This window comes from Corvus moneduloides, chromosome 11 (genome assembly GCF_009650955.1).
Source record: "Corvus moneduloides isolate bCorMon1 chromosome 11, bCorMon1.pri, whole genome shotgun sequence".
Taxonomy (NCBI): domain Eukaryota; kingdom Metazoa; phylum Chordata; class Aves; order Passeriformes; family Corvidae; genus Corvus; species Corvus moneduloides.
In genome coordinates, this window is record NC_045486.1 from 14,783,668 (window position 1) to 14,799,849 (window position 16,182).

The following is a 16,182-nucleotide window of genomic DNA, read 5'->3' on the forward strand; positions in this document are numbered from 1 at the left end:
CCGCCAGGGCCTCCGTCACCGGCCCCGCTGCCCATGCGCGCGGCGGCCGCGCAGGCGCAGGGACGGGGCCGGGCCGGGCCGGCGGGCAGCCATGGTGTACATCTCCAACGGTGAGGGGCCGGGGGGCCGGGGCGGCCGTGGTGCGCATCTCCAACGCTGAGGGGCCGGGCCGGGGGCTGGGCACCGACCGAGGGGGCAGCGGGCCCGCGCTGCGCAGAGCGCGGCCCCCCAGCGCCGCCGCTGCCGGGACAGCCCGGTAGGATCCGCCCGCTGCCGGTGTCGCGTCACCCCGCGCTGCCCTGCGGCCTGCGGCCGAGCCTCGTCTGCTTCTAAACCGTACTGAGGGACTTGGAGGAGTCCAAGTGCGGGCTGCAGACACCGGGAGAGTCACAGAGCAGCACTTTACCGCTAACGGGGAATCAGACGCTGCGCTGGTGCTTTCTGTAGGTTTCCTGGACACAGAGCCCGTGTGCCGGTGGTGACCCCTTTAGTTCAAGTACTTGAGCAATAACCTGCAGAAAATGAAACTCGCCGCCACGAAGTGCAGTTTCTCCGTCCCAGCTGCAAATTCTGGACTCGGCAGATATGTTTTTATGTAATTTACTGTACAATGTCACACACTGAACGTCACTGGATGTTTTGTATCTGGATGTGTTACAGGACAAGTTTTGGATAACCAGAGTCGGGCCCCCTGGAGTTTGTCATCTATAACAGATTTCTTCTGGTCGATAGCAGATTTTGTTGTCCTGTTGTAAGTAGAAGTTAATTCTTTTGGTGAGCTTCATTTTAGATTTGCTATACGTGGAAGTTACTCAATGCTATCAGTAATACAACAATAAAAATGTTATATTTACTCTTTAACGTTCCGTATATATAAATGCTTTACTACGACCATGTGGTTTTGTTTATTAAGCACGGTATACCTAACAAAAAGTGCATGAAAAGTGACACTAATTTACTGGCAGTTCAAATGAGTTTTTTTACATTTCATCTGTTTTGATACTGCAAAAGGAAAAGCATACACTTTTGTTAAACAGCATCTACTAGCTGATCAAATAATTAAGCTGTTTGGAGAATTTCTACTGGTGACAATAGATTCTGGCTATGTAAAAGTAATCACATAGAAGAAAACAAAAATTTATGGCCCCAGATCAAAGACCATTAATAAACAGAAAAGTTCTTGTAATGTATTCAGCAGTTCTTAATTATTTCAGTTACATGTTTATACTTTATGTATCTCTTGCATATTAACAAGAAAACTAGATTTTATAGTTTAGCCCTCACTATAATTTGGAATTATTTCAGATTTTAGTTTCATATGGAAAAGACAAATTACCAAGATTGATATTGAGAAGATACACTGTTCATTCCTGAACACTACTTACTGTTTTTCAGGCCATTTCTTATCTTCCAATCAAAAAAGTCAAAAACTGTATCTAGCTATCAATTCACCTAATCCTTGTTTTGATTTTTCAGTTTCCAGAGCATTATTCAACCAGATTTGAGAAGAAGAGGCTACACATCTTCCTCCTATTCAGGATACAATGATGGAAGAGGGTATTTTTTTCATATTCACACCAGTTTTTTTCCCCCTATCTCAGCAAAGTGACATGAATCTGAGTAGATTACAGTTGGGATTTGCATTGAATTGGGTTGTGCAGGAAGGCTAAAATGTTTATTTGCAATGCTGTTGATAATACACAGCTTTGGATAGTTGCAATAGCAGTACAGACTAACACTCTCTGAAACTTATTTTTGAAACCTGCCTAGTAGACAAGAGATATCTTTGTTAAAATTCTTCTTTTCTTAGACACGCTTATACTCAGCATTTGACTTGCATTAGTTCAGTCATTTCTTGTATTACATTACCTACAGATAAAGCAAAACACTTTGTTATGGGGGTATAATTTCTATAAACACTACAGCCTAAGTGTTTTGTAGGACTGTGTAAAAGCATCAGTCATCTGTAGCCTTCTCACATCACACAGCAGTAATGAGAACAGTGCAGAAGAGAATTTTCATGAAAGTGGGGTTTTCTTACAACTTGTCAGGTGAAACTCAACTTTTTCAGAGGTTCAGACTTTCTCACTACTGACATTTAGAGACAGTTTTATTCTATTTCTAGTTGAAAAGTTTAATGACAATAGAATTCCTTTCTTTTCAGGCCTCCAGCACATCCTCGCCGTAGGATGGGCCGAATAAATCACTGGGGTGGAGGCCCCAGTCCACCACCAATGGCTGGAGGTGGATGAGGAAGGTAATTCCAAATCTGCTGTATCCTGCTTTGAAGGGTTTGGAGGTTTTTTTAATAGCAGTGATAATTCAGGGTTAAGGTAGAACGGAGTGCTTTGTCCTCCTGTTGCAGAAGTTACCAGAACAGGAAAATAATCAAAGTTATTCAGTAATCAAAGAATCAAAGATACTTCCAGTAAAGGAGAGAAGGGAGAAAAAGCAAGGGAAAGGGATGTTAAAAAGGATTTTGGCTTAGGAATGGTGGGCTTTCACTTTTAATTGCACAGAAGTTGATAGACAAAGGGTGGCAAAAATTTTTGAGCACAGCTGATAAGTAATTTATAGCTTTTAATTTTCTTTGGCCGCTTATTTAAAGTCCTGTCCAGATCGGTAGAAACTGAAACTTTGTTTGCATTTCTAATAGTTGTCATATGACATGCAAGGTTTTTTGTTTAAAATCAATACTTCTCAACAGAAAAGAAGGAAAAAAATAAGGTTGTTAAACAGCTTAGTAAAAATGTTTTTTTTTTTTTCCCTGTTACAATTATAAAGCAATACAAATCTTGAATTCCAGTAAAGTGTAAAAATCAGAATTACTTAAAAATAGAGGTAGAAGTCCCGGTTTTTAAATTTCTTACAGCTGCCTGAACTTTAATTCTGTTTTATTAATTAGCTTGGCTGGTGGGAGTTACATCTGACACTCAGTGTATTTATAGAACAGTTTAATTTACTTTAAGACTTAAGTGAACAATCCTTGTTTATCATCAGTCACTCCCACTGTTACTATAATAAAAGTTACAAGGAAAAAAAACCCCATGCAGGTGGTTAATACCTGTAAATCTGGTAGGAAAAAGTTCATATTCCAGAAAACACATACACCAGTATTTCAGTTCATTAGAACAAGGATAAGCTTCTTCCAAATGGGAGAAAAACATTGTGGCCTTTTTTTCTTGTTGAGTAGACACAAGGCCAGCAAAGACTTTGGAGATGGCTTTTGCATAATCACAGCAATGTGTAACCTGCTCAAGAATAAAGTTATCAAGTCTTTAGCATGTCTCATTTAGCTAAATTACAAACAATATTATTTTAAATTTTTTACTTAATTTTATCTCACAAATAAAGGCCCTGTCTTTAAATGTACTGTAATTACTTTATCTCCTAGGTAAACGCCTGCTGAAGAGGCAGGCACAAGCATACACATCTGCCAGATGAAAAGAAGAAGAAGAGTTTAGTGGTGGACCAAATGGGGATGTGTATGCCTGACTGGAAACTGTTCTGTGATAGAAGCAGATTAATGAAGTTGTACTGGGAACTCCTTCATCAAGGATCCAGTGTAACTGAACCACAGTTTTATTAAATACATGTTTACTGTCTAAAGTCTTTGTATAGTTTCTGAACATTTTACTGTAGTTGCAAAGTAATAAGTAAATTATATTTGGCTTGTCACAAGGCTGATTTTCTCATCATTTTTAGAAACTGAAAAAATCTGAAGTACAATAAGCCTTTTGCTATTCAGATGAGAACAAATACATATTTATAGTTGATACAGATGGTCCCTCAAGAGTCAAAGTGGCACTTCCCAAGAGGTTTTGTATTCACTTTCTCAGGACAAACACTCTGTACTTTGTTATATTTTCATTGTATTAATGATACTCTAAAAGCACTCTAAAAATGCAGTTAACAAATTGCTTCATTTTACAACCCTGGCTTCGTTAAGGCCCATAATGGGTTTTATAACAGAAACACCTCTTGGAACAGCTTCATTCTCCACTATAAACTTACTGAAATGTATAAACCTATTTACTGTACAAATTCTGGGGGTTTCTTACAATAAAATTAGGTCTTGTTTTTATTACAAGAAAAAAATAGTCAAATACTGACAGCTATCTCAGAATAGTTATTTTTTTTCAAATAGTAACTATCATTTAATATACCCCTTTTCAGGATGGGAGTTTCTTACTGTTCTTGGAGTTCATTTGGGGTTTATGGGTTTCGGGATTTTTTTGCTTAAAGAGTGCTGCATCTATTTGACAAAAAATAAGCTGACAAGAATCGAGATTAAATTACTTTCTACACCGTGCCACTGCAAATTTTTTACTTACGCCTCCTTATAATGTCTTGTTAAGGAAATTTTCCTGTCTGACCATCCAGGTGCCACGCTCACAGTCAGACCAGGTTTCCTTACCAGCTCAACCCCAGGTTTCTCAAAGCAGAGTATCTGACGTCCAAATCCTTAAAATAATTTAATCTTAGTGCAATAAGTAAATAACAACAGCTGGTGCCTCCAAGGAGGGACCTCGAACAAAGAAACCCCTGGGCTTTTATGCCCTCGGTGTAAGCATGGGAAAGCCTGGGGCTCGGGGGCTGCTGTCATGTGTGTGGGTCCGCTCACCTGGCTGTGCCGCAGGTCCACGGGCCCTCTGCTGTGCAAAGGGTTGGCAGCTCACGGCCTCTCACCTGGGGCTCCGGTCCCGCGGAGCTCAACGAGCCGCTCAAAGTGCGGCTGCACCCCGGGCTCCCTGCACTGAATGTATTCCTTAACACTCGTTAGCCGGAAATTAATCAACAATGCCGCCCCATTAGCAAGCCACTCCAGCAGCTCTCACTCCTGCCATACATACCTAACACAAAGTTTGCGTCTTTTAGACTTGGCTATGTAACAGCAACTTTTAGCCTTTAAAAACCACATCGCGCCCAGCTCCAGTCAAACATCCCATTTTATGAACCCACAGTTCATAAAGGAACCCGCTGCCGACAAACAGGGAGGCTGGCCATCGTTAGCTCTTTACAGCTGTACCACGTACTCCAGCTATACTACGGCCTTTTTATAGAGGAGTATTTTAAGCTGTTGGAGGGCTGTATCCTCCCTCCTGCAGCCGCACCAGCAGTACCAGCCCAGCTGACAACGTTTGGCTGGTGCTCCATCAGACCCGCAGCAGCAGCAGGGCTGCTCCCCAGGCTCTCCGTGCTGCCCCTCAGCGCCGGGGCACGACCCCATCCTCCGCTGCGAGCCGGACCAGCCTCGGCAGCGCCCCGGAGCCGCCGAGCCCCGCACGGTACCTGCTCGAGGGGCGGTGCCGGGCCAGGGCCCGCCCGCTTCCGCCCCGCGCTGGGCGCGGCGCCGCTCGGCCTCAGCGGACGCGGCTTCCGTCCGGCCGGAGCATGACCCAGGCGGAGAAAGGCGAGGCGGAGAACGGCAAGGACAAGGAGCGCGACCGGGAGCGCGAACAGCGCGGCGTGAAGCGGCCCATCGTCCCCGCCGCCGTGCCCGAGTCCCTGCAGGAGGTGAGGCCCGGCGGCGGCGAGCGGCGGCTGCTCGGGCGCTGCTCCCTCCCCGCTGGGGCGGGCCCGGCCCGGGCTCGGCCTTTTAAAGGCCTGCGGAGGGGGCTGTGGAAGCGCCGGGAGGGCTCCGGGTGGTGGTGAGGACTCGGTCTGACTCCGTGCTGCTTTCAGCAAATACAGAGCAACTTCATCGTGGTGATCCACCCCGGCTCGACCACCCTACGGCTCGGGCGGGCCACGGACACGCTGCCCGCGGGCATCCCGCATGTGATCGCGCGGCGGCACAAGCAGCAGGGCCAGGCGGCCTACAGGGACAGCTGGCTCCTCAGGGACGGCCTCAATGTAAGCGCGCCTCCGGACACGGCCCCGCCTCGCCAAAATCCGCCTGTTCGTCGCCTGTTCCTGAGGCGGTTTGGTTTGTTGTGTGGTGCATATGTCCCCCTCATCCTTCATGTCTTTCCAGAGGAGAATACATCTCCAGTCAAACTTTTTTCACCCTTTTCAGGACTGTAGATGCCACCTACTGAAGTCAGTAGGCTTGCACCAGTCTATGTTTGTGTTTGATTTGTTTGCAATGAACTAAATCTAAAAGGGTTTGTACATGTTGATTTCCCTGTGCTATGGTCTGGTACCACACTCAGTATTTCTTCTGATGGAATGCCAACTGCAGGATTAGAATCAGATCACTGTTTGTGAATTTGTTGGTTACTAGTTAGTTTGTGAGTTGGGTAAAACAGCAAGTAATTTTAGTCCAGCCTGGACAAAAAATATATATAATAATTTTACGTGTAATCTGAATCTGTAAAAATCAAATTAACGTCTCTAATATTAAATTATCAACTCACCTTTGAATAATTGAGATCTATTTAAACATTTTTGCTCTTATTTCATATTTCTTTAGCTGGCAGTCTCTATATGGGAATATTTTTTTCAGATAATGGCCTGAGCACCTCACTAGAGTTGAAGTCCAGCAGCCACTAAAAGCAGTTAAAAGAAAAGTTTCCTTAAAAATAAGTCTATTTTGCATTGTACAGACATCTTTCTACAATCAACCACAGTAAAGATTTCATTGTTTCATAAAGAGTTTCAGTATTACCAGTATACAGACATATGGTTGAAAAGTATTTACATTGACTATTTGGGGTTTTCCTTAGAAACCTGAAAGTACTGAACAGAGACAAAATGGCCTTAAAATGGTGGACCAAGCAATATGGTCCAAAAAGATGTCAAATGGAGCCAGGCGCATACCGGTGTCACCTGATCAGGTAACTCATTCTTAAGATCTTACTAAATTGTTCATTCATACAGTCCTTGGGTGTGATCCTATGCTTCAGTGGACAAGAATAGATACCCTTTATAGACCAAATGTGGATAGTGCTATTGTGTTACCTAACTCTGAAAATGTGAGAAAATTAAGATTTTAAATGTTTCCTTAAGGGCTGGGTTCAAAGGGGTGTTTCCTTTTTCTTCCATGCGTAAAAAGCGACCAGTAAAATATTTATCAACAGGATTCGGTTTGGTTACATTTCAGGCCAGGTCATATAACAGACAGATGAGGCCTGCCATTTTGGATCACAGCTCTGGGGCCAAGTGGACAAACACATCAAATCATCCTGAATTTTTGGTAGGAGAAGAGGTAAGATTGATTTTCCTGCTGAATGAGGCTTCATGTGTTTTAATGCCTCCATGTCATCAGTAACAGTTTGCTGTAAGTTAGTATGTACTGAAGCACGTGTAAGGCTAACCCAGCAAAGCTGAGAAACTTTACTGGGGAGTAATTGAGTATTTGCTATCATTCAGCAGGATGAGAGGGTTTCCCCCATTTGCTTAACAGGCATCTTGGATCCCTTGCTCCTATAAATCAGGGTTTCTGCAGGGAGTAGATGAGAACTTTCCCCATATGCCATAATTCAGAGAAAAGGCTATAAACTGATAAAAGTATCACTACATGGAATTGCTGCTGAGTAACTTGATATTTGTGGGCTTCAAAGTGTTCAAATTATTTTAGTTTCTAATACAAGGTAATGGGAAAATACACCTTTATGTTTGGTAGATGTCTGTGGGTAAGAACATTCAAACAATTTAAACAATGTATTTGCTGTCTTTTTATTTTAATGGTTTATAATCAAGCCCTGTCACAAAGAAATCCACTGTATTGCTGTTACATCAGTCTGAGTTCTGCAGTGTCTTCTTATATCTGTTCCTGAAATACTTTTTTTCCCAGTATTTGTTACTCATTTTGTTACTATTTTATGGGGAAAAGCAATGCACAGAATGTAATCTCTTATTTTCAGGCACTATATGTTAATCCGTTAGATTCTTATAATATACATTGGCCCATTAGAAGAGGGCAGTTGAATCTCCACGCAGGACCTGGTGGCTCCCTCACTGCAGTATTGGCAGACCTTGAAGTTATATGGTCACATGCAATACAAAAATACCTGGAAATACCACTGAAAGATCTAAAGGTGAGCTGTGAACAGCACATTTGTGTGGTGTGGGCTGTATCCACTTCTGTAAGTGTTACTGTAAAAGAGAAGCAGCTGCTGTTATTGGTAGCCTCTTACTGGTCCTTTTCTTAACACATACATTCTTTCTGCTGGTAAGCATGGTTCCCAAGACTTCATCTGGAATTTTGTCCAGATAAAAATTGGTTTTAGAACTTCTAACAACAATGTTTAAAAATCCCATTATAGACATTTCACAATCTTAGTCTTTGTTTGGGTTTTTTTTGTTGACTGTAAAGGAGGCACCTGGGGAAGGGTTGCCTAATACTTGTATAATTATTTATCCTTGCCAAGTAGGTGTTTGTCTCATGTCTGATGTACTTTTAAACATTTTAATGGCTATAGACTCTTGGCACTTACTGTGAACACCCTTCTTGAAGTATTAAAAACCTTCCCCTTTCCTAAAATCTTGATTTTTTTTTTTTTTTTTTTTTTTAAGTTGTATATCAAACTTTATTTAAGAGCTGGCTTTAATTTACTGTTCTTGTCTTCAGTACTACAGATGCATTTTACTAATTCCAGACATCTATAATAAACAGCACGTGAAAGAACTGGTAAATATGATCCTAATGAAGATGGGCTTCTCAGGTAAAAACCATAATGAAGCAAGTACTTAATGATTAATTGCATAAAGATTTCTTTTTTTTTTTTTCTTTTAAGGCACATTTTTGCTCATCTATCCCAGGTTGGCTGGGACTAGCACCCTCATCTTTTGCCAGTCACATATTTACTGTCTCTATTAAAGGGGCAAAATGGTTGGCTAATACTAAACCAAGTTTTTTGGTTTGCTGTTGTGCATTCCCACTGTGGGTTTCTCATTCAGCTGAGGTAAAAGCAACAGTCTGATTTCTTACGTATTTCTAAAATGTGTGATTGTCTGGAAGAACAGACTGGAACCTGTGGTACTTCCCAGGGTTAAATATGGGCTTGTGATAGAAACGTACTCTGTAAAGGTGGATTGAAAGGAGAACAGAGGATGAAATTGCACCTTACTTTATAACTACTTAAAGACCATATCTGAAATGCTAGTAGTAGTGCCATTTGATTAAAACTAGAAAAAAATTAGAAAACACTTCATGTACGTCTGATAGCCAAGACCCTGCACTACCAGATTAAAAAAATAGTTAAAATTTGAAGACAGTACCTTTAATCTTACAGAAACAGGATCATTTGACCCTGCTCTTATCTTTTTTCAGGACTTTTAAAGCCTTAGCCAACAAAAAAATCTCTAAGTACCCCCACCCCATCTTCACTAAATATACAGGCTTTCACTGCAGAGTCAGGCTATTTGTAGTTCTTTAAAAGACATTAAAATGTCCTTTAAATGTCAGCAGCATTACTGTAAAGTTTGGCATGAGTTTAATACAATTTTTTCTCATATTGCTAGGAATTATTGTACACCAGGAGTCTGTCTGTGCCACCTTTGGAAGCGGTTTAAGCAGTGCATGTATTGTAGATGTGGGAGATCAGAAGACAAGTGTTTGCTGTGTTGAAGATGGTGTTTCCCACCGCAACACCAGGTACCTTAGAGTGTGCAGAATTATTAGAATCATGGACTTATTTGCTTACCAAGGATTTGACTTTTAAAAGGAGACAAAATTTTTATAAACACAGGAGGTTTTTTCTACTCTGAAGCATTTAACAGGGTTAACTGTTGCAATATGAACCTTAAAGAATTCTTATATCTTTAAAAGAAGAGAACATGCAGAACTGATCAGAGCTAATACTGTGTTCTGCAAACTCTGTGAAAGTCATAATCCCAGTATGTCTAAAATCTTCCTAGCATTCCTTTGTCTATCACTGCAATCAGCCAGTATTTCAGCAACTACATAAAAAGATCTTTTTCTTCTCTGTGCTTTAGGCTGTGCCTTGCATATGGAGGATCTGATGTGTCAAGGTGTTTTTATTGGCTTATGCAACGAGCAGGATTCCCATATAGAGACTGCCAGCTAACTAATAAGTTGGATTGCCTACTACTTCAGCACCTAAAGGAGACATTTTGTCATCTAGATCAGGTGAGAAGGGGAAAATAGTGTGTTCTCCAAGTAATTTTTTTTTCTTCTACAGAATGTTACTCTGGGGAGCCTTTTTGTGAATCCAAGTTGATTGTAAATATTTTATTCAGTAGAATACTGGCAAAAGCTGTAGAAACTTCAGACTTGAAATGTTTGTAACTTGGTTTATTTTTCCTCTAGCTGAAAGGAATCCCAGCCCTTAGAAAGATAATTTCTTTGTTCTTATTGCTGAAAGAAGCTAATAATAATTACGTATTTGCTGGTTTTCAACTTCAGTTCTGTAAGATCTGCCAGCAGGTCTCTTCTTCCTGCAAAACCCTCATTGTAGAGGCTTAGGCATGTAGAAAGTTGTCTGGCAGATCATACTTTAAAAAACTCAAGAATAGGTAAATAAAATCCATGGTTAGAAGAGAGTTTTGTTACTTTCTGTTGTTTTCTGCAGTTTAAATAGATTATGCAGCTTGATAAATATAAAATATACAATTTTTTTGTTTCCATTGTTTCTGACCTTAGGATATTTCTGGATTACAAGATCATGAGTTCCAAATTCGGCATCCGGATTCTCCAGCTTTGTTGTACCAGTTCAGATTAGGTGATGAAAAATTACAGGTGATTTTAAATTTAAATTACAAGTATATTGAACATTCAGACTCAGAGCCTCACTTTGTATCAGTCTGGTGCTACTAAGCCCACGTGATTTATAGATTGTTCTTAAATTATGCTGGTAGATAAAATTAATTTCTGTATGTATGAGTGGGCCTAATGCAGCACCGGTGGATGCACAAGACTTTCTAAGTAGCTTCAGCCAGAATGGTTGTTGCTTCATCTAAGTATGATAATTATCCTTCAAGTGCAAAGCATTAATGTTAATTTTGCAAGTTTTCAGCTCACCATTGAATTTTCTAATTTTGTAACAAACTGCATTTGAATACTTACTTATCATACAATGCTAAAATCTCTAAAGAAACTTGTGTGTTTGTTAGGATTTTTTTTAATTATAAAAAACAGAAGACACTTGTATTTTAAAAACTACCTGGAAAAAAACCACCTCTGTTTAATTTTGAATTGTGAGAAAAATAGAACAAGACTCATCTTTTTCCTGTAGTAAATGCCAAAAGAAGGAAAACTAGTAAACCCATGCCAAATCTCTCTTCAGGCACCAATGGCTCTGTTTTATCCAGCAACTTTTGGAATTGTTGGACAAAAAATGACAATTTTGCAGCACAGGTCACAAGGTGACCCTGAGGATCCTCATGATGAACATTATCTGCTGGCCACACAAAGTAAGCAGGAGCAGGTGTGTGATTGCTGGTTTTATTTTTCATTAACTGTCATTTAATTGGGGAATAAAATGAGGACTCATTAGCTCATCTCAGAAACTAAAGTTTGTTACCTGGGTCAAAAGTATCAAAGAATGAATTTAAAGTAAGTAGTTACAGGTGCCTAAACAATTCTGTAATTAGAAGTGTGCATTTTTAAAGTCTAAGAAGGCTTCATATTATGGAATTGATTAATCTGATGGAGTTCAAAATAAGCCCTTACTTAGAACGTGAGGATTGAAATGAAGATTAGATGAGATAATAATTCAGGGCTTAACCTTGCTGTGCAAAAAGGTGAAGGGAAGTACAATGGTGCTTAGTTAAGTCTTTGTACTGTTCTGTAACCTGCTGAAGATCTTTTTACATTTTTCATATTTCAACTTGTTTTCTCACTTTTAAGTCTTCAAAAGCTACAGCTGACAGAAAATCTATGTCAAAGCCTGGGGCATTTGAGGGAGAATTGAGAGGCCAATCCTCAGACATTTCGGAGAGGATCTACCCACAAGAAGTGGAACTGGGATCTTCCCAGGCTGACTGTATGATACCTGGCAATGATTCAGAGGAACCTTTAACTGCACACATGTCCAGGAAAACTGCTATTTCTCAGTTTGAAGGCAAAGCCTTGGGTCTGGACAAAGCCATCCTTCATAGTATCGACTGCTGTGGTAAGAATTACATTTGTACAAGTACAAATTACATTTGTACAAGTACATTTGTACAAGTACAAATGTACAAAAAAGTACAAGTACAATCCTCAGGGTGGATTTATTTAACTCCTATACTTCACGAAAGAAAAATGTGTCAGTAGGTTTTATCACCTTGAGAGGAGCTACACTGTTTCTTATGCTTGCATCTTTGATATGTTTCTCAAGATACACATTTTGTATCTCCAAGGAAGAGAGAAACATCAGTTTCTATCTGCTTTGACTTGCACTAAATTAATTGTATTACAAATATAGGCCATATTAAGTTTAAAAACCAGAAGTATTTCTATATATCCATTAATTCCAGCATCTGATGATACAAAAAAGAAGATGTACAGCTCCATCTTAGTAGTGGGAGGAGGCCTTATGTTTCATAAAGCTCAAGAGTTTCTTCAGCACCGAATTCTCAACAAAATGCCCCCGTCTTTCAGAAGAGTCGTTGAAAATGTTGAAGTCATCACAAGGCCTAAGGTAACTTAACTGAGAGCTAAGTGGTTAGTAAACTATGATTGGTTGAAATCTTTGAAAGATTAAAAGAAAAAAATTATTTCAAAATCCCAGAGTAGTTGCATATCTGAGATTTAAGGGATCTTTCAGCTTATAGCAGTGGCCAGTTAGAGGCATAGCAAGAGTGTTACTGGCACAGATCACTGAAGTGTTTTAGCTAAAGGGCGTGTTCTTAAAGAAGCAGTTAGTACTGGCCCATGAAGGTAACCAACCTGTCTCCTCAGCAAGAAATTGTGATTTTTTGTTTTTTAGTACTATCAAGATAATAGAAAAACAGGCATTGAGAGCAATTTTCATTTGGTATTAATCAGGCAAAACTTGTAAATATATTTGCATCTATTTCAGAGCCTCCATTACTGAAGGCAAGATTTTCATGACATGCCTAGAAGGCATCTTAAAAAAAAAAAAAAGTGACTTCTCAAAGCGTCTTGAATATCAGTTAAATATTTTTATCTCACTATTTTTTCCTGGATAATACTGAAAAACTTTTCTCCTCCCCTGCCCTGCCAGATCCTAACTGGTGAATACTGTGGGAAAAAGTAGGATACAACTAGAGCACTATGCAAAATGAGACCAATGATTGTGTGCAATCTGTGTTTTGAATAGGATATGGATCCACGTTTAATTGCCTGGAAAGGAGGTGCAGTTTTGGCCTGTCTGGACACAACTCAGGAGCTGTGGATATACCAGAGGGAATGGCAGCGTTTTGGGGTCAGGATGTTACGGGAGCGAGCTGCCTTTGTGTGGTAATGGAGGTGGCTACAGAGGAACCTGTAGGAACTCCACTGAAGATTCCTTTCCCTAAATGCCCTTTTTTTTCCAGTGCACGTGAATTGATCTTCTGCTGATATATATTTTTTGTATTTTATTAATATTAACTTCAACTGAGATTTTTCTGGAAGTGTTGTAAATAAACAAAAATCTTCCTGAATGCACTTGACTTAAGCTACCCTTCATCTTTTGAATTGTATGCATTGAATTCTGCATACAGAGTATCACTGTCATCTCCAGAGTAACTATATTTATATTATACAGGTTTTGTATATTAATATTGCACAATGTAGGAACTTAAGGTATAAAATATGATGTGACAGATGTTAAGCCAAGATTCATTCCAGAAGCATATACACAGGAGTAACAGCTGAAGAGTGCAGCTGTGGGTTTAACGTAATATTCTGATTCCTACTCTAATGTTACCAGGAGATGAAGTTGTTATATAAGTGATCATTAGGGTAAAAATGAAATGAAGAACTAAAACTACAGTCACTGTTAGTATTTTACTTATGTAATAAATTATTTTACTCAGTGGAAACACAAGAATTTGGAAGTTGAGTATTTCTTTCTTGCCCTATACTTATCATCAAAACCTCTTGTTAGCTTCTCATTATCCATTGTAGAGTCCACTTTTTTGTCTGTTATGCAAAAACCACTACAATACACCCAAAAGACATGGCTGCACTCCTCAACCACCCTGCAACACCAACCAAACCTGGTTTGGTTGGGCAGGTGCCTTCAAAAGCACAGGACTGGTTTGAACGGAAATACTGAACTGTAGCTTTCTGAACATACTTGAAAGCATTCCTAATGCAAGAATACCTAAAAGGCATTCTTTTCTACATGATCTTATATAAGAGGATGTTTGCAGCAAAACTCAACAGGATATAAAAGCTCAAGAAGGTGAGAACTCTCCCTCAGTCTGAGATGGCACGAGCTGCTGCGGCAATGAGACACTGGTGGCCAGTGAGCATACATTACAAGGGACAGAGTTTTCAGTAAGACAAGTCCCTAGTACCACAGGAACCACTTCATGTTAGGGTGACCAGAAAGGCTTCTCCCAGGACGCACGTTCTGTTGTGTTCATCTATCCCAGTTTGGATTCCCCGGCTGGCTGTCGGCCTCTGCCTCTCGTCACTCCCCCAGAGCTTCCGCATTGGTCCCCGTTCCCTGGTCCTGCCTTTTCCCCGCCCCCGGACAAAACTGTGACTTTCGGGATCATGTTCGTATTGCCTCTGCAACCTTCGACAGTGTAGCAGCAATAAATGCTCCTGCCAGAACGCACGCAAGCACCCTTCTCGACTCTTTGCTACCGGCTATAACACCGAACCCACCCGTGCTTCTGTGGGGCACACGGGACCCCACGGAGCCAGGGCAGGGACAGTGTTAAGACACAGTCACGAGTAGAGCAGCAAGGGGAAAACACTCAAATCTTCCAACTGAATTGATAGTGAGGAGCTCTAAAAGAGAAAAAAAACTCTTTGAAACAAGTCTGTCAAAGCTATCTTCTGTTATTATAATAATACTTATCAATATATGGTATTTTTGGATTCATTTATGTGTATTTTATTAGACTTTAGAGAAAATGCACACAGAATTATTGAAATTATCGTTTCCAATGTCCATACATAGAAAGTGTGCTAAAGAGCAGTTCAAAATGGTTAATCATCGCCATTGGAGTTGTTGACTGGTTTACTTAATGTTCTTCCCTACTTTGAAAGAAACTGTCTGAATCTGCTCCCTACCAACTCCTCCTATATTACTGGAATGTACCTCCCCCTGCAATGTGGTGTCTCATCAGTCATCATATCTCCTCTCTTCCCTTTTGTTTAGAGTTTTACCCTGAGCAAGAGCTACAAAATAACTAATTCCTGAAGTGCAGCATTACTCTAATAAGCATAAAACTTAAGAGAAGTTTTAAAATTTGCCAAGGCCAGTATACATAAAGTCACCTAAGACCAAAATCATCTGCATCTTAACAGGATTTTAACATTCAAATATCTGTATAACCAAAACATTTATTTTTCCTGGATTTTTTGCAAACATACAGGAGAAAATCTGCAGAAAATGCGTGATAAATAATGCAACAGAAAACAATGAGTAATTTCAGTCTAGTTTGCAGTGAATTCTGACTCAAGAATTATAAATATTCAAGTATCCATGCATTAAAAAATAGCAAATTCACCTGCACAGAATTCTCAAAATTTCTATTTAAAGGCCATGTGTATGATTTATTCGGTAACAGAGGGATAAGATATCATCACCAATTTCTAGTCAGCAAACCCATGCAATACTGAACACCTGCAGGAGCCCTTACACTGAAGTGAAAAACTATTTCTTCACATTCAAAACAATGAACACAATTAAGAGTTTTGTCCTCTACATCTACCCCACTTAACTGCTGAAATTACTGTTACTTCATGAAACTTCTATACTCTTATACATATTTAATGCATATTTTTATAGACTTTTTATTTGCTTACAGCAAATAAAATAACAGCATTGAAAGTGTACAAAATTATTTCAACACTGCACAACACACATCACTTTGGTTTCAAGCGCTCTTAATCATTGGAAAGATTAAAGACCACTTATACCAAGTATACATTTACTCATAGTTCCACAGGGAACGATTACTCTTTTCCATTAATGAATAGTTATTCAGAAGTTTGGAGTGTGGTGCTTGAGTGTGAATAACCAACCACCCAGAGACTGTCCATTATCTTCTTATCTGATTAAGGACAAAAACATTAACAAGTAACTAATCTAGAAAATTATTAATCATTCAATACATTCTGAGAAGTGTGATAAAGACTTGGAAAGAAACCCAGCATCTACAAAA

The 16,182-nt window shown here is 40.0% G+C and overlaps 2 protein-coding genes across 5 annotated transcripts; both read left to right on the top strand.

Moving 5' to 3' along the window:
* Window positions 1-12: 12 nt before the first annotated feature.
* SELENOK (selenoprotein K) lies at window positions 13-3,681 on the top strand. Of its 3 annotated transcripts, XM_032120806.1 has the most exons (5): window positions 13-110; window positions 661-751; window positions 1,477-1,557; window positions 2,165-2,257; window positions 3,395-3,681. In XM_032120806.1, the coding sequence occupies exons 1-4, from the start codon at window positions 92-94 to the stop codon at window positions 2,250-2,252; spliced, it is 279 nt and encodes a 92-aa protein (XP_031976697.1). In that variant the 5' UTR covers window positions 13-91; the 3' UTR covers window positions 2,253-2,257; window positions 3,395-3,681. The 3 variants fall into 3 exon arrangements, 2 of the variants coding, with proteins under 2 accessions (XP_031976697.1, XP_031976696.1); XM_032120805.1 differs by lacking the exon at window positions 3,395-3,681 and having other exon boundaries at window positions 2,165-2,261; XR_004242353.1 differs by lacking the exon at window positions 13-110 and having other exon boundaries at window positions 704-774.
* A 1,651-nt stretch (window positions 3,682-5,332) lies between these two features.
* On the top strand, window positions 5,333-13,883 carry ACTR8 (actin related protein 8). Of its 2 annotated transcripts, XM_032120803.1 has the most exons (13): window positions 5,333-5,517; window positions 5,686-5,856; window positions 6,669-6,779; window positions 7,046-7,150; window positions 7,809-7,982; window positions 8,516-8,609; window positions 9,409-9,541; window positions 9,883-10,036; window positions 10,550-10,645; window positions 11,193-11,333; window positions 11,756-12,020; window positions 12,367-12,530; window positions 13,173-13,883. In XM_032120803.1, the coding sequence occupies exons 1-13, from the start codon at window positions 5,395-5,397 to the stop codon at window positions 13,314-13,316; spliced, it is 1,875 nt and encodes a 624-aa protein (XP_031976694.1). In that variant the 5' UTR covers window positions 5,333-5,394; the 3' UTR covers window positions 13,317-13,883. The 2 variants fall into 2 exon arrangements, with proteins under 2 accessions (XP_031976694.1, XP_031976695.1); XM_032120804.1 differs by lacking the exons at window positions 12,367-12,530; window positions 13,173-13,883 and adding an exon at window positions 12,102-12,360 and having other exon boundaries at window positions 5,395-5,517; window positions 11,756-12,062.
* Window positions 13,884-16,182: the final 2,299 nt, after the last annotated feature.